The 23,462-nt window shown below is 36.2% G+C and overlaps 1 protein-coding gene across 2 annotated transcripts; it reads left to right on the forward strand.

Moving 5' to 3' along the window:
- The first annotated feature begins 1,722 nt into the window (after nucleotides 1–1,722).
- Nucleotides 1,723–21,083, forward strand: NTS (neurotensin). 2 transcript variants are annotated; one of them, XM_032688481.1, is made up of 5 exons: nucleotides 1,723–1,963; nucleotides 6,116–6,177; nucleotides 12,355–12,579; nucleotides 13,995–14,177; nucleotides 20,866–21,083. In XM_032688481.1, exons 1-4 carry the CDS (start codon nucleotides 1,903–1,905, stop codon nucleotides 14,139–14,141), a joined length of 495 nt encoding a protein of 164 aa, XP_032544372.1. In that variant the 5' UTR covers nucleotides 1,723–1,902; the 3' UTR covers nucleotides 14,142–14,177; nucleotides 20,866–21,083. The 2 variants fall into 2 exon arrangements, with proteins under 2 accessions (XP_032544372.1, XP_032544371.1); XM_032688480.1 differs by lacking the exon at nucleotides 20,866–21,083 and having other exon boundaries at nucleotides 1,733–1,751; nucleotides 1,886–1,963; nucleotides 13,995–19,896.
- The last annotated feature ends 2,379 nt before the right edge of the window (nucleotides 21,084–23,462 follow it).

Here is a 23,462-nt window from a genome sequence, read left to right on the forward strand (position 1 = left end):
ACATCATAGAAATAATAGAAAATAGGACTAGAGGGAAGTGTGAGCTAACCTCAGTGCTAAGGAAGATGAGTGATAGCTGAAACTTTCTGGTAGACTAGCACAGGCCATACAACGTACTAAATGCGTTTTGGGGATTTTGTTTGTTCGTTTTTAATTTCTCTCCCAGTAGTACAGAAAGATGTACTATATGCAAAAAATGTGTTCTTAAAACAGTTAGTACCATGGCAATGCACTGAATTTCATTTCTGTGTGTATTTATTTGACCATAAACCAAAACGACATTTAAATTTAAATTATGTTGTGCTGCAAAAGTTGCTTAAATGAAGAAAGAATTCAATTAATTAAACTTTTCTTGCCAGGTGTTCTTCATGGCAGGATTTTGAAAATTCTGTGTGTTTTCTTTTTCTGCGACACCTATTCAGTCACAGAGGGTGCAGGAAGAAAGCAACACCCGTCTTTGCTCTTTGCATTTTAAAGGAACCTTTCTGCGGTAGAGAGCAAGTCCACGACAGAAGAATCTACTCTCGGAGTGTGTTCCTGCCTACGTGTGCTATGTGTATCTGCCCTTAAATGTATTCAAAGGGACCGAAATGTTCTGTATTGTGGTATCTGCATTCAACATATGGAGCATTTGTGTGTATCTGGAGGGGAAAAAAAAAGGAAAAAAAACAACCAAAAAAACCCTAAACCAAACCACACAAAACAAAAAAATATCCACAGTAAAAGCATTAGCGCAATGGAGGCTGACGCCAGTCTTTCAGTTTTACGGTTTTATACCCACACGTTAGAGATTACCCTGCCCTCACCTTCGGGTCAGTTCCCTGGGCTTTACGGTTCATCTGCTGAGAGCTGGACGGCAGGAGAGCCCGGCTCCGGGGCTCGCACGGAGGGCTGGGAATGCGGTAGAGAAACAGGGGACCCGCGCCCCCCAGTACGAGCCCCCTTCCGAGGTAGGGCGCGCCCGCCCCGCCGCCGCCCTGCCTCCGCCTGGGGTCCCTGCTCTGACCTCCGGCTGCTCTGCACGGAGCCTGTTCTGTGCGGGTCGCTGAGGAAGGATACCTAGTGTGAAAATCAGCCGGGAAAAGTGCATCTTGAGAGAAACGTCTCCTAGGAGCGCTCACTCTCTTGAAACAGCAGCGGGTGGCTGTGGCAAGCGCTCTTCAAAACTAATAGGGTCGGGCATCATGATTTTTTGTGCATCTATGACTGACTCTATCAAGTGACTTTCCATTCAACACCCCTGCCCGTGGTCAGGGTTATATCCCTACCGTATCCCATGTCACACGTTCCCTGCACATCCCCGTTTTAGCACCCCTGCCCATCAGCAGTGTGCGATTCTCTCCCTGGTTGTTTCCCTTGCTATCGGGAAAGGTTCTATAGATGAAAGACAAAGCGCATCAGGCGTCAACCGAACGAGGACCGCCCCTGGCCCCGCGCCGGGGGACCGAGCACCAGAAGAAACTTTTTCTTTTCTTTTTCTTTCTTTTTTTTTTTAATAATAATAATAGAAAAATTAAATGGGGACCGTTCCAGACCACAGATAGTTCCCTTTCGGGAAAAGCCCGCGCGGGGCGCGCCCCGCGGCGGTGGGTGCGGGGGCTCGCCGTGCGTCAGGCACAGAGTGGCGTCAGCGGAGAAGGGGCAGCGGGAGGGGGCAGGGGGTATGGGGGGGGAGGAGGGAGGGATCTTCGTCAGGAGGCGACGGCGGCACTGCTGTGACATCACCCCGCGGCTTATATAGTTGGGGAAGGGTCTGTGTCCCCCGTCTGGTGCCTGCAGCCGCCCGACAGCACGCGTGCGGAGGGCGTGGAGCAGCGGGGCTCTCTCTGTCTGTCTGTCTCTCTCTCTCCGTCTCTCCTCAGGATTTATGGACTTTACTTTCTAGAGGGCGGCGCAGCAAGGATGAGAGTCCAGCTAGTGTGCGTGGTGCTGCTGGCCCTGGCCTCCTGCAGCCTCTGCTCAGGTAAGTCCCCGCCGCCGCCCTGCACCGGGTCCGACCGGGCGCGCCCCTCACCGCCCGTCCCCGAAGTCCCCCGACCACTCGGCACTGAGTCGCTCCCGGAGCTGTAAGAGGGACCTAAAGAAAAGAGGTGAAGTCGCTTCGGGCTCCCCGGTAGGCGCCCGGGAGCTGTCTCTAGTAACGGGCTCCGGCCAGCATCATGTTTTGTATTACTCCTGTAACTTTCTCCCTTCATATAAGCCCTTCCTTCTCACGGCATCCATGTCATGGAAGTAACTGTAGACTAGTCATTGGAAATACAAATCAGTGTAGACCATCTGCTTGGTTGTGCTACCTCATTCGTGGTTCATTGAATATCATGTATTTCAAATTATGATAGAAATTATGATTTCTGCAACTCATGAATAGCTGCTGTAATCCAAATCAACATGAATATCTATGCACCTTCGTCACTTTTTAGAGAGAGAAATACAGTTTTATTATGTGGGGAAAAAATTGCTAGCAATTGATCTGAAATTATGATCAAAAATGCTGAAGCAGGTGCAGATCACAAAACAGGAAGGTCAGTGTAAATACGTTTCTTCTCCAAGAGTAACTGCTTTAGAAACTCAAAAGGAGTTAAAATGCACTGCCTGCTCCTTTGGAAAATATCTCTGAAGATGTACCATTTATATCCCAAATTTATGACAAAAAATGGGTACACACAGGTGTACAGACACAGACAGGAAGCAGAATAGCCTTAAAAATACACTCTTAACTAACTTTTGAATTACTTTGATTTTTAACTCCACAAAATTTAGTGAGCAAATTTACAAACATCTTCACTTTTCAACTTCAGTATTCAGGGGGACTCAGAAATCCTAATTCTTCCTTTAGCTGAAAGTTTTCAATTTGTATTCCCTGCAGAAGAAAAATGTAACACATGTAATACCTGCATTTTATCACAGTTTAAATATAATCATTCTGTATATTGTAGAGAACCGGTGATCTTAGCGACAAAGCTTAACATTGATTTTTTTCTCCCCATCTATTTGAAGCTTTTTAAACAAATTCTTCTAGTATTTTCAATGAGGCAGTTTCAAATTTAATTCTTTGTAGAGCCTAAATGAAAGCCCATTAAAGTAAAAAATGTCAGTGGAAAGTAAAATAGGTTCATAAAAGAAAAAAGCAAAAGCAGAAGCAAAATTGTATGTGTAAATAACATTGGTGGTTTATTTGCTTGAAAATTTGAAATTATTTTTAAATGAGAAATGCTACAGAGAAGTTTGTGTGAAGGAGCCTAAATCAGTTTTAACTAAAATGTTCAGTTATGTCAAGTGATGGTTAATTTTAATTTGATTTTGAAAATGTTTGCCATCAGGGGAAAGTGTGTAACTGTAGAATGTAACTGTTCCTGTAAAATATGAATATATGAATAGAAACTATTTTTGTTGTCAATAGAACCAAGAAGACATCAAACTGTTTGGATTTCCCTCTGATTTGAATGATAATGCATGACCAGACTTCTTATACATTGCTCTCTGAGACCCTGTTCCTTTTATGCTTTTGCTCCTTGTCCACCTCTTTCACTCCTGAATTACCTGGATGTGCTTCCTTCTCTTCCTCCAAGCCTTGCTTTATTATTCATTCAAAGAATTTTGGCTAGACTCCTAAATAATATCCTCTAAGCTTCTTTTCTCAATCCAAATACTTCTTAATACCTACCCACTTTCCACGGCTGCAGCTACCTTCCAACCTTAATGGTGTGGAAGCTATCTTACATCCTTTATAGAATATAAAAACCAGGTGTTAATCAGACACAAGCCCTTTTACTGCTCTCAGCAGACATGACCCAGGACACCACAAATCATGATGCTATCATTGTGTGTGCTGCTCACCTGTTCACAGCAGCTGCTAACATTGATAGAAATTCAGCTGAGGTGATCTCGTGCTGCCAGCCGAAATTTGGGTAGTGGTGAAGCATTAAGTCAGGTAAAACTGACAACCATTGCTGCTGGAAGGAAGAAAAAGGCATTAGGTTGGAGAACAGTTGCTAGTGACTTGCCATAATACTGATCTACAACCAGTCTTATTTAATATGAAAATGTTAAATATTAAATAAGACTGGTTGTAGATTAGTATTACAGCAAGTTACATCAATGCAATAACTTCAATGCAAAAAATAATGAATTAATGTACTGTATTGGTGATGCAAAGGTGAACAGGAGCATCCCTAGAGAGGAATGGGATATCTGTAACTCACAGAAGTTTTTGATGACCTAAATAATTGAACTGAGAAGCAGTGCAACAATACAAAATGCAGTAGCTTACGAAATAATACAAATTCCTGTTAAAGGCTCCTTTTAACCAAAGCACAGCCATTGCTGAGGAAATAAAAGACTTGATCATATTATCTAATTTCTTTTTTTTTTATGTGTGTGTGTGAGATACTGAAGTTTTTCAGCCATGAAAAACAAATAAAATACAAAAATATGTAAGAGAGCTATCCTCTGTAGCTAGTGGTAAGCATTAAGGTTGTTAAGTGTTGAGGCTTCTGATTCAAACTGTACTGTGCTCTCTTGAGAACACATAAGGCACAGAGGAGGGCTGGTCTGATGAGCTGGAGAATACAAGGCTATTACAAGAGAGAAAAATAAGTGAGAGTCCCATAACTCGGGGCATAGTCTTTCAGTGAAACATTTATGGGATTTCCAGGGGAATGCTTTATGTTCAAAAAGGCACAGTGATCTTGCACTGATCTTTGCTGATCATCGTGTAAGCACCCACCAAAAATCTAAGCTGGGAAGAGCTGTGATTCCTCTAAAAAAATATTACAAATAGAAATTTATAATTTTTAGTGTATGAATTTATATACATACCATGAATAAATTTGTAATTATAAATAAATTGGGCTTGAAATTAGAAGAAAGTGAATAAACATTGATAGTTTTCAAAAATTTCCTGAAGAAGAAACACAGTGATAGTAGTGGTAAGATCTATCAAGATTGAACATGATTGATTTCTAAGAGCATAAAAATGGCTTCTGTGCTAACAGAAACCTGTGACAGATTAGCACATATTTGTGTGTAAGGTCCCTTACAATCTCATGTTCTGGGAAAGGTAGTGACACAACATGGTGATGATCTCTGAAATGAAGTCATAGACAGAATCTATACCCAGATTCAGTGGTAGGGTGTTACATACCAACAGCATTGATCATTTTAATGAAAGTGAGATGTGAGTTATATAAATATGTAATAGATTGTGGTCTAGTTTGGTTTGAAATATTAGTGTATTTTTTGGCTTTAGGGCTGCTAGTATTCCAGGAAAGCTAAAAACTATATGAAACACTGTTTCACTTAAAGACTGAGAACTGATTTCTATATATTTCTCCTTTTTGAGCTGTGTTGCTACTACATTTTCAAGGCAGCAGATCTTCGTTGTGATTCTTTACAGCACAAAGTAGAAATGTGTGTGTCTGTTTTCTCTTTGTACAACAATTTTACCCTTTTCACCAAATCACAGGTCTTGTGAGTCTACTGAACTATCAAAGATCAATTAAATCAGTAAAGAAAATCCCAAGACTGCCACTCAGAATGTTTTCTTTTTGTATGTGCACTGTCAAGATCTTGTATCACAAACTGGTCAAGCTCAATTCCCTCATATCAATAAAAATAGTCTTAATTCAAGCCAGAATAATCAAGACTATTGGTTATTAATCAGGTAATCATTACTGCCATTCACCTAAATGCTTAGCTGCTACTTAAATAAATATTATTTAAAAATAAATATACAAATTCTTCTTCCAAAGTAAGAAGAGGTAACAAATAATTATTATGAAAATCAAAATTATTTTGAATTAAGAATATTGCAGCAGGGTTTTTTTACTGAAAGGACTCCACTTTAATGGCCTGTCCACCATTGAATTGAGATTAGTGAACTGTTTCATTCACCTCAATAAGCTTGACCGTGCTTTAAAAAGGTAGTAAGTATCATTTTTAACATAATGTTGTCATTACCTGAAGACTCTTCACCATCCCTCTAGGTCATTTTGCTGTGGTTTTATCTAGGTTGTGTTTGTTTTTCAAAATTCATTGGTATAAGTTCTGTATACTGAATTGAAATGTCCGTGATTTGTGATCAAACAATAAACATATGTTTCTGGTTTATTCCCAGATTCAGAAGAGGAAATGAAAGCATTAGAAGCAGATTTATTGACCAATATGTACACATCAAAGGTAATTATTTTTCCTCTTTTAGCTGACGGAGAGAGAGTAAAAGAATTCTCATTACAAACCCAGAAGTCTTTGGACAAAATAATAACCTGTGATCCAGACCAAGAAGTTCAGTGTTAGGTTTTGCTTTGGTGCAAGATTTCCTCCAGTTCAAAGGAAATTTAAAGGTGTTGATGTGACACAATAAATGTGTTCCTCACATGTACACTGGTACTTTCATTAAACTGTCAAAACTGTGTTATGTGCAGAGATGTAAATTTATATGAGGAAATGTGTTTCCAATATGATTATGCCTGATGAAAGCTAAATTAACCTTGAGTCAAATCTGTAAGTGTTATTTTCATGCAGAAATTTTCCTATATACATATAAAATTAGGACAGTCGTAAAGCAAAAATTCTTAATACCTATGCTGATTTTGATTTAAGAATTTAATCATAGTGTTAGTACAGGAACATGAGGACATGACTGTGAAAATATTAACCTGATAAATGGTATTTCCTTACTAAGTTGCCAGACTGTGAATGATCTACATGTTATTTAACACAAAGAGATAAAAAATCAGTTAAACCTCATATTGACAAGATGAAGCAGCAAGTGTTGCTCATATGTATTGAACAGGTTGATAGACAAATAATTTCTTAACCCTATTATTTTCCACAAATGATTTAAGAAATATATATGTCTGATATACCTTCAGCAACATATTAAAGAACAAACCCTAAAACAAGTGCTATGGGTTTAAGGGTGAATATTTTAATTCATTCTTCCAATGAAGTTCACTTAGTGTTTAAATGTAATAGAAAATAAAATGAGGAATGAAAAATTTCTTCCAAAAAAAAGAGAGGTTTGTAAGCCAATGACTAGTTGAAGGTTAAGTACAATACCTGCCAGGAATGCTTATGCGTTTACTGTATTTGCTTATATGTGAGCTTTTCCACAGAATTATTGAATAGACTGAAAGAAGAAATGAGGCCAGAAAATAATTTTTTTTTATCTGGTTTGACAGTTCTTAGGTTTCTATGTTCTTTAATGGCATGGTAAGTAACCTTAGATGGCAAATAAACCTGTTTGTTACTCACTTTCCTAAGGTACAGAAAAATTTAATAGCTACTCTTTTTCTGTGGCATGTTTACATGTAGGAGGTTGACAAAAATAGTACTTTCTCTGTGTGGCAAAGCATAGTATGCCCTGGTAGGAAAACCTGCAGCTATCGGTATTTCTGCTGCTGACTTTAGTGGATCTCTGAACATAACTTCCACTTTTCCTCCCTCTCACCACAGAACACAAGCTCAGGTAACTCAAAATGCACAAATATATTGCACTGGTTGATAATGTAATGATGTCTTCCATAATACTCTCATGTTGTTTCATTTCATGTAGCTTGCTATTCAACTTCTTTATGGTATTTAACACCAATCAAGTGACACTTGATGTTGACAGAAGCAGTTGATTCATGCTGGGGACATTGCTTTAATTCTGCAATGTATTGCCTTAAATTACCATCTAAAATTCATTATTTTAGACAATATACATTGTCTTTTGGCATCAAAGTAAGGCATGGCAGAACTACTAAAAAGTATCCATCAACTTTTCTACAAGAGGTATACCACTATTACATTCATTACTAAAATGAATTATTTTTTCCTCTTGTCCTCTGCCAGCTGTGTAATAGCTGTCTTGTGTTGTGCCAGAGATCTGATTCCAGTTGAGGGCAGTTACTGCTCAATTGCATTAACTGTCTTTGACACTGACTTTGTAATAAGCAGCAAAGGAAATCCTGACAATTTAAACAGCATTAAGATGGAAAAAAATATTGTTTACGAAAGCTCAGATCTAAAAGTGAAGCAAAGTGGATCATCACTTCTGGTTTTAGTATTTGACAGAAAAAAAGTCTGCCTCAGTAGGCACTTGTGAAATATATCATCAAGACTACTGCTAGGGCTTAAGCACATACCTTTTGCAACATTCAGTAGTCTATCCAATATTACAGGAAGAATTACTGTATGCCTTTGATTTCACGAACGGCTGTCCAGTGTCTGCTGCCCTTTTTCAAACTGCTCTTTAAAGTCATCCGTATGGTGAATCACTCTCCATCCTTAAAGAAGTATGTCCATGCTTATCATAACGTCTCTTCAACATTTAATAAAGTTTATCGCCCTTCCCTGCTGTTACATCTTAAAGAAGATACAAGGAGCAAACAAGTCCCTAAAATGCTTTATCTGGCTTTTCTGTAAGATAAAATCCAAAAAGCCATTTGGAAGATCTGGTGAAATGACAAAACCTGATATGTCACAAATATGTGGACAGTTATCTCCTGCCTCTGCTTGGTATCAAATAGAAAACTCTATTCCTGTCAAAGGGATAACTCTATTCACAGCTTCCTAAATGCCTGCCTGAAAGCAGTAATTGCATGAAGAATGTCCTGAACTCAAAAATGATTGAGTTCGTTTGTTGATTGTGTCCCCCCCATGTTAATTATAGGGGGGAAAAAAATTCCCTTGAAGAGTATGTCATCACCAGAAAATACTCCACATTTGGGGTCCCGCCTGACATTAATTTTCTGAAGTCTGGGACCCTCTGAGCTTTTCATTGGTTTAGGATGCCTGTTTCTGACTGTATTTGTCCAGAGAGTTTAGCCTTCTTGTCAGAAGAGCTACCTAGAAGTTACTGACTTCCTGACTTAGTCATCATGTGAAAATTCATTAGGTTTATAGGCATAAGTATACACCATGGAAGAACTTCTGCTGTAACAGAACTCAATATTATATCTGATTAAACATAGAAAATATTTTTATTATTTCTATCGTTATAATCTGAACAAAATTCAGCTACTATTCTGGAAAGGAACCATAGAGATCCTACACTAGCTTGGGCTTTTTACTTGATTATGACTTTGTTTTTTATCTGCTTTCATTACATAAAGAAAAGAATTTAAAAACCAGATAACTGTTTTTCTGAAAGAAATATAGCATTTGGGAGGTATGCATTATAATAAAAGAAGTGTCTTAAGCAAACTATCAGGAGTATCATTCAACCATAAATGGAAATAAAATATCATATAAATTATAACTTGGGAATCTTTTATCTTGCATAGGACAAACCTGTTGTCAAAGAACAAAATGTTCTCAAGCTCATTTCAGTTTCTTATATGATGTAAAATTCTCTTTCAAGATATGTGAGGTGTGGGAAATCATATATCTGAGTCTTTTTTCAGAAGCATGTTCAACAATGGAAATGCACACATCATGTTCACTTCAGCATTAATACCTTTTAAATTCTTGTTCATACTGCAGTCTCTTTTGTTCCTTCAGATCATTCCCAGGTATTTTTCAAGTTAATCTTAAAAAATTGGTTCCATCTTGGCAGATAAGTGTTCCTTGTTCTCTTGTGTAGGTATTTTTCAAAACATGTCTTGAGCTACTGTAGTTGTTATTGCTTAGCCTTTGTGGAAAATATATCACATACTGGAAATTAACCTGAACATTTGGATTATCGTCATCTTAAACTGTGTTTTTATATATACTTTTAAGATAACTGCCTCAGAGATTTTTCATAATCTAAAAAGCAAAACTGTCTGATTTTCATGCTTGCTGTAATAGTGGAGAAGAAAAACAACATGACTGCTCTGTTCAGTGATTGGACATGACCTGGAAAACTCCTTGTTCAGTTAAAAAAACCCCAAAGTTTACTCTTGAGTGAAGTTCTTAATTGTTTATAGTCTCATTTTGCGAGCTGGTAGCAAGATAAGTCAGAAGCAGGTGTACCCAAGTAAAAATACTTTGAGGTGATATACGCATGGTGTTAATAGGAATGAGACTCTCATCACAAACGAAGTATACTTGTAGATGGTGCTGAAAAATTGTTTCCTCCTAACCTCATATGTATCAGCTAAGACCAATTTCACCTAATGAAGTCTGCTATTTAAGTATTTTACTAATATACAGGGTAAAATTCCTTTAAGCATAGACATGCATCAGGCTGACATAAAATAGTAACTTTAGATTGAAAAGATTCTATATATTATGCAAGAAGGTATAAAAAATTTCCCTATCCTTTACTCTTCTCTTTTATTCCCATCCATTGGAACATTTTTGGTTCTTTTTTAACTCAGAAATCTCATTTGCTCATGTAGCACTGCCTTTAGATTTTATGCTCCATTGTAATTTAGCTGTTGCAGTGGTAGCTTGCATTTCTTTTGTATACCCAAGAGAGAAAAGTGCACTGGAAAAGCCTCCTCAATTGTCATAGAAAGCTCCATATTTTTATATTTCACAAATATTTTAAAACAGACTGAAGAACATTTTGAAATTGCAGTGGACATTTTTCTTTTCCCTAGTTTATCTTCTGTTAATAAAATTAGATATTCTGCAAAGAGAGTAATTTTATTTGAACCTGTCACATATTTTCAAATAATTTGATGGACTAACTTGGGCGCTTAGATGGGACAACAGATGAGCTCAAAGTAAACAGTATAGAACCAATTACAAGCTTCCGAATAAGATTTGAGATTTGCTTTCTTCTTAGCTTCAAAACAAAATACTCTTTCCTTATTCTTTCTGAACCTTCTCAGGAATCTGAGAACACAGCATGGTTCTATTCTAATTTTGAAAGGCATGTGTGTATCAGAGGTATATCGAAGTAATGATCATGGCCAAAAGGGAATTTTTTTTATCTGTTGCTAATAGTGATGCCAACTGTTCTTGTTTCTTCCTCTTTCCTCTCAATTTTCTTTCTTCTCCTTCAAAAAGTGGGAAAGTGTGGTGAATATAAATTATTTATAAATATATTTATATTTGTAAATATATTTATATTTATAAATAAATCTTGAATGCAATGCCCCTTTGTTAGAAAGGTGTTCTAAAGAAACAGATTATATAATTACCCTATGTTCAGATAAGTAAACACTGCATCCACACTCTCAATTAGTGCTGTCAAGTATGTGAAAGGCAATGTCTGTTTTAGTGTAATATCTATATTTAACTTAGGACATCCAAGAAAGGAAGCAACCACATTTCAGTTCATAGGTAAAGTCTAATCCTAATGGGCACATCAAGGCAGTCCTTGCCAGTAATAAATAGGAATTTGCTATTTGACTTTTGATTGGAGATTGCTGTGTCACCAGTAGTAGTTTAAGGAAACTAATTTTTCTACTAACCACTAAAAGGAATACAATATGAAAGAAATAATTAATAGTGGGAGAACCAAGAAAGTGGCAAAGACATGAAAAGCAATGAATGAGGTAGGAATACACTTTTTAACTTACTTTTTTCCTATTGATAACCAAAATGGAAGAAGACAATTGCCACAAATACTTGGAAAGAACAATACCGGTAGAAAAGTAAAATTAAGATTCTCAAAATTTTTTAGAAGTGTTTAAAAGTTAAATAGCTCATAAATAATGTAAGGTACTGGAACAAGCAAAATTTGAGACAAACCATGATGAAATTTCTTTATTTCTTTCTGTAACGTCTCTGGGCAGGTTCATTATGGACCACCTAAATATAGTTTGCAGTTTTTCAGTCTAGTTGCCAAGTCAGGAATACTTTTTTTGCACAGGTCTGTTTTATCTTTGCTCCATCTTTCTCTAAGCCTGTAGCTTCAACTAACATCTCCCAGGCTCTTGACTCTCCAGCATCCAAAACTCCTGGGGCTTACAAATTCCATAACTTCAGACCCAGCCTCATCAGACAGATTGTGCCAGGGCAAGGACTCCTTTCCTTTTCTCAGGGAATTTTGAAATGACTGGTATTTGTTCTGAACTGGGGAGGAGCATCTAGTTAACCACAGGCATCCAGCTTGCATTCCAGAACTGGGAATTTATCTGGTGGGTTTGATTCATTGTCCTTATTTGCACCTGTGACTTTATATTATATTAATTTCCATCTATGTTTTGTTTGCGCCTGTGCAGAATGGCTATGAAATGCTGTCATTCTGGTTTGGTAGCAGTTTAGTTTTTTCATCATGTTTCTCTACCTGCAGGGTAAGGCTTTGGGGAAGCAGAATTAGTGTGCTTAATAAATGAGCTGTCCTAAGTTCAACACTCTATAATTATTGTCTAAAAGTCGACCAGATGAAAAGTACTTCAGAAATACAAACTTGCTCCTAACAAAATGTCTGAATGTTGCACATGATTACTAAAAAGCCAAAACACATTAAATAGTGGGTATTTTTATTTTCAGATTAACAGAGCAAAACTTCCTTACTGGAAAATGACCCTGCTAAATGTCTGCAATCTTGTCAACAACCTAAACAACCAAGTGGGAGAGACAGTAGAGGTAGATGAAGAGGATCTCGTTTCAGGAAGACAGCTTCCCTCTCCTCTGGATGGCTTCAGCTTGGAAGCAATGCTGACAGTATATCAACTCCAAAAATTTTGCCACAGCAGAGCCTTTCAGCATTGGGAGGTAAAAAACCCTGTCTCAAATGCGTGTTTTAAATTCTGTTAAACTCTCTGGCTCTGTTTTTAGTGGTGTTGTAAAATCCATATCCATCAGACCTCCATCGCATGGTCTGAGTTTTCCTTCCCTTTTTTATATTCTCTAATACCTCTAATATGCCTCTTTTAATAAGAGTTGAGAATTAGTGCAGTTTCTGATGAGCTGAGTGTATGTTTCTTATAACAACTCATGAGTTGATAAATGAGAACTTTTCTTAGCTGGATACTTTCTCCGTTCTTTGTAGCCATTCCAAATAACCGAACAAACACATGAAAGTAATCTCTATACCAGAATACATAATTAATATCTGCTTAACAGTTGTGAAGTTACTCACATTTATTGAGGCATAAATAAATACAGTCAGTATTTTTGTTTTAAGACCCTAAGGCAAACTGGATTCAAAATGCATGGACACAGGCCCATGTGTACATACCATTTTGCTTGGTACTGTGGGTTTCATATCAGTGCTAGGAAACTGGCAGCAAGGTAACTCCTGCTTTTTGTTTCCCTGCACCTAAAGAGGGCCCTGGAAGTTGACATTGTGACTGCATGAAAATTACTGCTCTTAAATAGGGATTGTTTGTAGTCCATTTGTGATATTTGTTGTAGTGCAACGATCACACAGAAGCACACTAGGCACAGTCCTCGTGCCGTTAAATAATACACTAAAAGCTGCTTTGTGTAGCTAAAAAAGATATCTCAGTGTTACTACTTACTTTCCAGTAAACCAGATTTCTTCAGCTATCTCAGGTTCACAGACAGTCTTATGGAGGAAGCTCTGTATATAATAGGTTTATTCTAAATCCTCATATTTGCTGAGACAGTTCATACAAAAGACTGCAACATCTTTGAGAACTCCCAAATAAAACTAAAAATACAATTATATATACAAGTTCGATTTGCAAAATTTTGGCTTCTTGTGCTTTATTTTAATTCCTAATTTGTTTATTACACGTTTTGATTTTTTTGGCTGTAGGAAGTTGCAGATTAAAATATTGCTCAAAAGCTGAAACCAGAAAGGAGTGCAGGTGTTTAGCCTAAATGAGTGACTACAGAGTGACAATCATTAGGAAGTTTTCAGTAAATTTGAGTTTTAGTGCAAGGAGGATATGCTAGCTTTTCTCTCTAGTCAAAACCAGTGATCTCATTTGTTTCAGTGGAATTTAAATATCATCTCTGTAGGGTTCAGCTGATCTTTAGCCTGATCTTAGGTTTGTATCTTGAGTTTTGTCTTTTTTTTTTTTTTTTTTACCCTGCAACTATTGTAATAAAGATTTTTTTTGGTGGTATACGTAAAGTATATTTTAAAAATTTCTAGGAACTTATAATCTTCATTACCAAAAAAAACCTGATAACATTGTGTCTCTTCTTGCATCCTACAGTTAGTTCAGCAAGATTCTTTTGATCTAGAGAACTCAAGCCAAGAAAAAGAAATAATGAAGAGAAAAAATCCCTATATTCTGAAACGGCAGCTACATGTGAACAAAGCTAGAAGACCATACATACTCAAGAGAAGTTCATATTACTGATGCAGCAGAAGAAAACAATGTATATTTAGTTTATAGGTAACTGTGTATTATGGTTATCTTATCTAAATCTAAAATCATACTTGTGTGAAAATATACTATGGAAAATCAAGATGATAACATAGCTGTGTCTTTTTTGCAATTGCTGTTTCTCGATTGTGAATTTTTCCTACTTGAGATTAATTGGACTAATACATTTGCAAATAAAACTAGTTTTTAAGCATGATGTATTGTACAAAACTGAGATTTCAATATACTTACAATAATCTTGTAGTCTTCTCCAATGTTATAAAGGACACCAACAAAACACCAAGGAAATTGATATTGACCGTAAATCCTACTGAGAATCTTACAATTTCTTAATGCAACATGTCAAACGTATATATGCTTGCAATTTTTTTATAATATGCTAGTAAGAACTGCCACAGTATTTTATGTATTGGCCATTAATTTATTAGGGAATAGGTCTAAGAAAGGAAGGGAATACTATCAACTAACTGTTAAATGGCAACTTCAAAATTAATATTTTAAATAGTCTGCTTGTAAGTGAATTTTAAGTTCTTGACTTCTAACTTGCCACTAAAGACTAATTATTTAGGAAAACAACACATAATGAGACTTTTAAAAAGTATGCTAGTGAAAACAAACCTAGATGTGCTTCAGAGTCTTGTATATCACTAACTAAATAATTTATTAAATCACTAAAAGAATTTACAGTGTTTACCTAATCTACGCATGCTCAGGAAAAAAAAAAGACAAAAGCTAATTCATGTCCCAGTGTTGTCACTGTTAAAAGTCAAAATAGTAATCTGATTACATGAGAAACTTGGGGAAGTATTCAAAAGATGAATTGAAATTAGAACATCTTAAGGTTACAATTAAAAGGCATTTGCTTTCCTTACCTCTACAATTTTGTAATAATAGTCAATGTCAAGGTTTAAGACAGTCTTGGAGGCTAATTGAGAGGGAAGTTTACAGAATGGGAAAAATTGTTATCAAGCGCAAGAAATCAGTTTCCCCCTGAAAGTTACACATTTTCCAACTCTGTGGTGTGTGCATAAGATTTGGGATCTCAATGATTCTGAGTTCCAGTCTGGAGGAAAACAGCCTGAAAGGACTGGGGGCCACAGCAACTATAAAAATAGAGGGATAGTGCAAGCCCTGTGAAGCCTGGATGCTCAGACCAAGAGGCAAAATGGGACAGACGTTGTTTTTGAAAACTTGCCTGTTTCCTGGCTGAAGTATTTTCTCAAAGTAATTCTGCAAAAACAAACAGATAAATAACCTCCCCGAACTACCCCCTAAACCCAACCATTTAAAAAACCCCAAAAAACAAAAATACTCTCACCCTCCCCCCTCCAAAAAAAAAAACCAGACCCAAAATCAAAAACCAAAAACTCTGAGAATTTCCAAATCCTCTCACAGATTAGATTTTCTACCAATTATTATTAAATGTATACAGGGATATGCATAGAAAGAGCATACCCATACAATGGTTATACCAACTTTGTTACATGGGGAGGGATGGGGTTTTTTGCAGCAAAATTTATTTTCACTGTATTAAAACTAATTATATTTCCTTTTCTGAGTGCAAATGTTATTAATCAGCTTCTTCATTCAATAACCATTAAATGTATGCACTGACAAGATATAACTGAGCATACACTAATTATTGTAATAATCACTATGACTTGGATACACCAAAGCACTTAAGCACATTCAGTCTCAGTATTTTAAATGCTAAATGTGCTTTAGGGCTTTGCTTAAATAAGGTTCTAGTAAACTCATACCCTTCACTTTTTTCACAAAACTGTCATATAATTAGACTGGAAACCCAGTATGGTCTCAAGCGGCTAACATTCTCTTTCCAACAGACCTATAAGATCCCTAGTCCTATTGTGGTTATTTTACATTCTGAATTATCTTTTGGTCTGAAATTACAAAGTAGAACAGAGATTGTTCCAAAATTCACTGCTAGCAGTATATAAGGAAAAAAAAATAAAAAGAGACTTCAGATTGTTTTTTCATGAGAAACACAGAAGAATAAGACAAAAAAATAGGTTGCCATTATATTTTTCTCTCATGCTCAGTGTAAGAGTATAAGAGCTAAGGAAAAAAAAAAGTAAGGTAAGGTAATATGGTCTTCATTTCTTCAATGTACACTTTTCAAAAACAAAACTACCCTTCCATGTTTCATTTTAGGGGTGATTTAGATATGCAGGGTGATGACAGAGGACCTCAAATGATGATATTAGCTGTTTCACTCTCATCTAGTGCTCCACGCTCAAGTTGGACTTACCTTGTGACTGTGTACTTGATCCTTGAAGTGCAGAGCTAACAGATTAGTCAGACTGGCTGAAAATGGCTTTAAATAACCCATTTCCTTTCAGCAGACTGTGAATTCACACACAGCCAGCTATTATGTGTCACTTGAGGAGACAGAGGCTAAAGCATGTCAGGAAAGTACATCTTGTCAGGTGTCCCTAGTCTCTGATGGAGATGTCCAGGGACCTGTCAGAGGAATGGCATTCAGAATGGCAGTCTGAACTAGATAAGGAAACAAAATCTATAACTGTAACATGGTCAGTTAAGCTACAAAAGTCAAAGGTGACAATTCAGCTTTTTGGTCACTCATGAAAAGCAAGCATAGCAACATTAAAATATTAGAAAACACACTTAAACCATAGAATTAAACCAAGTGCACAGAGCTGTTAAACGAAATTTTGAAATCTGGGAGACCTTTATTTACTTCAAATCTCTCACTTCCTCCACAGTGAGGAAGCAACAGCTTCCTCTTGATGACCTCTCTGCAGTGGAATTGCAGCCTTCCTTTAGCCTTCACTTTTGGACAATGGCAGCAAAAAAAAAAAAACAACCAAAAAAAACCCAAGAAAGGCATGCTTATGCATTTTTTTCTCTATTTTACACATCTTTCAGTGAGAACCTTAGGGTGCTTACCTTGTCCCTAGCTGTGCATTGCCTGCAAAATCAATGCTGTATTTGCTGCAACAATGAGTGCTGAATGAAGTTCAAGTAAGAGGAGAGTCTCACAGTATGTAAAGCTATTAATTCAGAAATTCAGACAGTTTCTTTTTTATCCCTTCCCCTTCCCTTTTCCCTATCCCTTTCCCTTTTTTTCCTGAAGCTCATAATTCCCTTAAGTTTAAAAATGTTATTTTGAAGAACATTAATTCAGATTACAGCCTTGGCTTAAGAATGATATGGGAAATTTTGTTTATAAAGGTAATTATTGAGAGATGTTCTGTCTTTCTCTATCTTTTCAGAGGAGCACTTTATTCCTACATGTTCAGTTGTTAATTTTTTTATGAAGGTCATAGATGAATAATTATACCAATTATTCAGAAACTTCATACTAAATTATTTCTTAACCTCCTAAAATATTTGATATAGTCATACAAAGCAATTGCAGAAACTTCTCAATACTTTCTAATGTATAATTAAGTATATCTGAGATTTACTTTGATTTTTTATATTTTTAAGGGTTCTAATCCATAATATTACAACTACCCTATACAAGAAAAGTAAAACATAGAGAAATTAAAAATTTTATCACTTCTGAAACATATAGAAATGTTATAATAATTTCTATTATCAAGGTTAAATGTGATGATAGAGTAAGTCTTCAGTTCTTGAGTCTTGCTTGTGGTATATTAAAAATTTTACTGTTTTCTGTCTTTTATAAATGTAAACTTTGTTCTATGTCTTAGGTAAGAATTTAATGGATGTACTGTGAACAAAGTAGATGAAATGTTGAGTTTTCAGATTAAGAGAGATTTAATTTTGCGATGTGTGATCATGACTGTGCCTCATACCCTATTCCTAGTGAGCACACATTGGACGCATAATTTGTTTGATCGTTATTCTTTTTCCCCAAGATTAGTTATCAGTTTACACTATAGGGTGTCAAATTGAAAATATAAACCACCACTATAATGATTGAGTTTTGGAGGGCAGAAAGAGAAGGAGGTTCTTCTGAAATTCCCCAAGGTTCCAGACTGCTCATTGATGTTCTCGATGTCCAAAATATCGGACTGACTGAAAGCAGTCAGAAAACTAGAATTGCAGAGAACCTGCAAAATAAAGTCTACTGACTCTTGTGACATAGTGAGAGAGTCAGAATGTGTATCTTGCTCTCCAGGAATCAAAAAAAGTGGAAGGGAGGGATTGACCTTCACAAGGAACCTGGGAATTAAATTTTCATTGCTACCAAATCCAAGCATTCAGAATTTGTGAGTGAGGCTGCAAAAACTTGCAAATAGGTAGATAGATGACAGACAGATACATAGACAGATAAGAAATAAATATCTCTGACTTCTAAATAAAATAATAAACACATGCCAAATAATTTTTATTTCTTTCCATTTACTGGACTTCCAGCGATCATCTGAATCACATTTCTAAGCACTTCTATCAAGAGGTGCTAAAACACATTTATTAATGTTTATTGCTACTGAAAATTGACATTCTCATCCAACCTCTTGAATCCAGCAGATGTTAGATTAAGACACACATAAAAGCACAATGTTCAGGATCAGATTTTAAAATTCAGATCCAGGATATATGGATGGGCCTGCCAGACCAAACAATCAGATGGTGGAATAGAAAGAGCTTTGTGGTACCTCATTAGCTGGCAAGTTTTGACTGAACGACTTGCCTCAGGTGGCAATATGGGAAAATGACATGGAAGCCACCCAGGAACTTTGGGCTGCATGTCAGCTATTAAGAAATATAAAGCCTGCAGTTTCTGAAGTTTTTGGGAACTCTTAGTTTCCCAAGTAAGACTTGCTTTGTCTGAGTAGATGAGAGTGTATAGCTGATGCCTCAGGGCATGCCTCACTTCCTTTATATAGAAAAAAAAGATGGGACTATACAAAACTGGACTTGAATTATCAAGGAATAGCATTTGTCTGTTTGAGTTTCCAGTGGGTCAAGTACCAGTCTTTTTTGTCACAAAAGTTACAGTGTACTATTAGTCTAGAACCATTTCCTATTTTATTCTTGAAAAGCAGTTGTAGGAATCTTTTGTAGGATACATTTCTCTTATGAATACATAAAGGGCTTCTCAGATTGTCTACACATTGCTTTAATGGATGAATGCCAGCAGCATGAAGACCTCTGTCCAGGTGCAGTGTCTTAAGCTGCTTAATAAAGTGTTAATGGTATGAGAATGAAAAACTGTTGGGCTTGTATACCAGTGAAGCTGGTGTTGAGGATAGACTGGGAACATCCTAAAAGGCAATCTTGACATCATTGTTGCAGCTTTTTCAGATTCCTTATTTAAAAATCCAAACTGTATAATAGATTTTTGTAATCTAATCTTTTAGAATTTAAGACTGTTTTCCCCCCACAGAAATTTAAGTCAAAATGTAAAATAAATGTGTACACAAAAAAGGAAAGAAAGAAAGAAAGGAAGAAAGAAAAAGAAAGAAAGAAAAAAGAGGAAAGAAAGAAAAAGAAAGAGAGAAAGAAAAGAACTAATATGTGTTAAATTGTGCATTATTTTCATAAAGAAAGTTTTCCCAGAGCAATATGACTTGGGAATCATTTTATCTGGAATGAATTTTATGATTCCTCCAAAACTTTTTTCCAAAACCATTGTTTATGTGTATTTAAAAAAACTCAACTTCCTAGAATCTTGTATTGTAAAGCCTTTTATTGGGATGCAAAAAAAAAGACTTTTGTTGAATGAATAATCTAATCCCTATGCTTAAAAAACAGTCATTCTTGTCCTTAAAAATAAAAAAAAAAGAAAAGAAATATTTCCTGTTTTATAGCAGATATAGAGAAGATCTTAGAAATAGTTTATTTAATAGCTTTTGCATGAATTAAATCTCTTGGTTGTTTTTATGTACTACCAAATCGTTAGGGTAGTTGTATAACCATATACTGTTGTAGTTGTTGTGTTTTGGTACCTTATATAATGATCTTTTAAATAAAGAACTGTTTGGAACAGACAACATGCCTTTTGTTCTGTTCAAAAAGAAGAAATCAAAAAAATAACCACATGGAACAAAGGTATATGTGCATGTACCCACACATGAATGGTTTATTTAAATTATTCTGAATTATTTTCCAAAAAGTAACACTCAGCTGGCCATCTCTTTACATCCTTCGCATCCCCAGAGAAACAAAGACAGATAGAAAGTGTTTTAAGTAATTCCCTATTCCACAAAAGAATTTTGAACTAAGAAAACAATTAGAAAGCATTTTCAAATAGGCTTCATTATTGCTCATGATTGCATGTGGTAACACCTTAGTTTTTATGTTCTTTCCATAGTAATAAGATATTTTGAATGCTAGAATGATCTAAATTTAATAACTAATGTTAACACCTGATACCATCTAACTCTAGCATAGAGAAGATTATACTTTAGGGAAAATTACCTTTGTTTAGAGGGCTTAAATACAATGTGTTTCTTATTTCTAGTTAGTTAAATACTTATTACTAGACTAAGGGGATTACTCTGTGAAAAGTCTGATGAATATTTTGGTTAAATACTTGTATCTTATTTAGGACAATGAAGTCCAGGGACTGTCCTAATACAAACTAAGCCTTGGTAATAAAAGCTTGGTTGGAGTGTTACCGTACATGGACTCAGCTAACTTGAAAAGAAAAAATTTAGCTTTTCATAACGTTTTTTTCTTCTGTAACTTTGAGCTTTTTTCTCTATATTTCCATTCTTTGTCCATTCTATTCTGTTAACAGGGCTCTGGTGTGTTGCTCCACTTATAAGAGACAGGATGCTCTCATAATTGAAGGGATTAGAGAAGGCAAAATAAAGCTGCTGCAGTAAACCCCATTTCCTTTAGCAAAGTATGGAAGACGTCAGGATCCAAACCTAGAGGACTTAGGAAACTAAATCAAGTTTCCTTTGAATGTTAATCATACTGAAAAAGAACAATAGAATGTCTGTTGAGAACCCACTCACTGTGTCCAGAAACTTAAATGACCTGGAATTGCTGATATTAGGTTTACTGTAAAAGCATCTATAAGCCTACATTTCTGAACAACATGTTGTTGTGTCCTTGACAGGGTGGGAGGTAAGAGTGTAGAGGTGTGGGAAATACCTTTGAGAAACATCTGAATCACTGTGATACTTCTTCAATGTAAGATCAAGGAGCAGCATTGGGAACCGTAGCTTTTCTCAGATTGTCTTTACAGATAGAAGCTCTGATAGAAACTCCAGAAATTTATATTCTCTGAAAGAAAGTAATCTGGAACTGGTCTTTGAAACAATTAGAATTTCTTCATGTATTTAGCTTAGTTGTGGCAAATGAGACACTCTACTTCAAGACATGGTGGACTGACCTGGACCTGAAATCCATGTTTCTGTGAATTGGGTGGGTATAGACTATAAACAAAATGTCTTCTGAGCATTCAACAAGGCAGAAGGCATAAGAAGTAATGCTATGCTAAAACATTTTTGATGCCTTATTAGCAGCTTTCAGTACTGCGTGAAGAAACATAATGTACTATTTGCAACACTTTCCAAGGCATATCTTGATGTGAAAGAAGGAGCTGACATTTACTGTGAAAGTAAAGTCTTTATTTAGATAGAGAAAGTGTGTAAAATATCTGAAGCATGGTGCTTACAAGCCTTATTTCTATTCACTTAAACACATCAGTGCTTTTCTGCTACAAGTGCATCTGCCCCTTTGGCAACAGGTGTGAATAAGAAATGATTGCTCAAATTCACCATTATAGATATTCATTGAGACTGATAATATAGAAAGCTGAAGCTTATTAAAACAGTACAGCTTTGTACAACCAGTTGAAAGGATCTGGGGAAACCAGGAAAAGTCAAATAAATGGACAATATTTCTTTTGCTAATATATATACACACAGGAAGAAATTCTTTACTGTGAGGGTGGTGAGACACTGCAACAGGTTGCCCAGAAAAGTTGAGGATGCCTTATCCTTGAAAATATTCAAGACCAGGTTGGATGAGGCTTTGAGCAATGTGGTGCAGTGAAAGGTATTCCTGCCTATGGCATGAGACAATTGGAACTAGATGATCTTTATGGTCTCCTTCAACATAAACCATCCTATGAGTCTATGATACACACAAATATACATTAGTATGGGAAGACACTGCATACAATGTTCTCTCCATATCTCTGTTAAGGTGTATCTCATCAAAACAAGAGTTTTGCAGGGAGGTTACTTGATTTTGCTGGCCAGAAAAATGAATGTTTATGCTTGTTTCATGTGAAAAAAAAAGTAATATAAAAAAAATTCAATAGTTTCTTAATTCTTTCTGTGTGTTAGCAGAGCTGACAAAAATTATGACCCGTAGCTGATCTCATCTGGTCTGGCTGTGAGCTTCACAGTTGGGAAGTAAGTCTGATCATCACCTTCCAACATTCATGAAATCAACTCTATGTCCTGTACAGTCACACTGGACCTGAGCTAAGCACCTAATTTGGAGTAGGAGAAGATGAAATGATTTGGTGACAAGAAACCTCAGTGTTCTAAGGCACCAGTAGATATATAAAAAACCTCAGATATTGCAAAAGTGACAGGAGGGAAGCCTTCTGTAAGCTGGAAATGATTACTGGATAAAATAGCATAAGTGACTCAATGAAAAAGTAAAGTAAATGGTTGCTATTAAAGATAAATGAAGAAAATAGGGACAGAGAGAAAGCTGCTGTGTTGCTCCCCACATAACATAATGAAATCTTCTTCAGAAATATATTGCCATCCTTTAAAGTTGCTTCCTTTCTGACACTGAGTACAAGATTACGTCTGGCCTCTTCCAAGAACAAGAAAGACCAGGCTCTTACCTGTCTTCCTGGGATTGCTGAAAACAAATTTGTGAGAACCAGTATTTCAGTTTTCCTATTGAAGTGGCACCCAGTCAACAGCAGAGGGTGAAAACACACAAACCAGAATCTCATCTTACTCTTTGAGAAGAGCAATCCATAGAAGAAGATACCATGGGTATCCTAGTGCACTTATTTTTTTTTGAACTGGTATCTAGAAACTTGGTCCATTCTAAATTACAGGTTGTCAATAGTACTCCAAAAAATAGCAATTCCTTAATAGCATCCTGATTGGTACATGGATTGTAAAAATATAGTTGCTAGAGAATTGAAAGTGCATGAAATTTCATGTTAAGTAACACAAAACACCATAAGAGTAGAAGACATCATCCAGGTCACTGAGTTCAATCCTTCACAGTTTTAGTCTGGCAAGCATTAGAGACTTCTCATGTGGAATTCATCTCATCAGAGTCAGATATCTAGGTCTAAGTTAGTTATGCAGACTTCCTCCATGCCTAATGAAGAGAGAGGAACTTTAG

Source organism: Chiroxiphia lanceolata, chromosome 5, assembly GCF_009829145.1.
Source record: "Chiroxiphia lanceolata isolate bChiLan1 chromosome 5, bChiLan1.pri, whole genome shotgun sequence".
Classification (NCBI taxonomy): domain Eukaryota; kingdom Metazoa; phylum Chordata; class Aves; order Passeriformes; family Pipridae; genus Chiroxiphia; species Chiroxiphia lanceolata.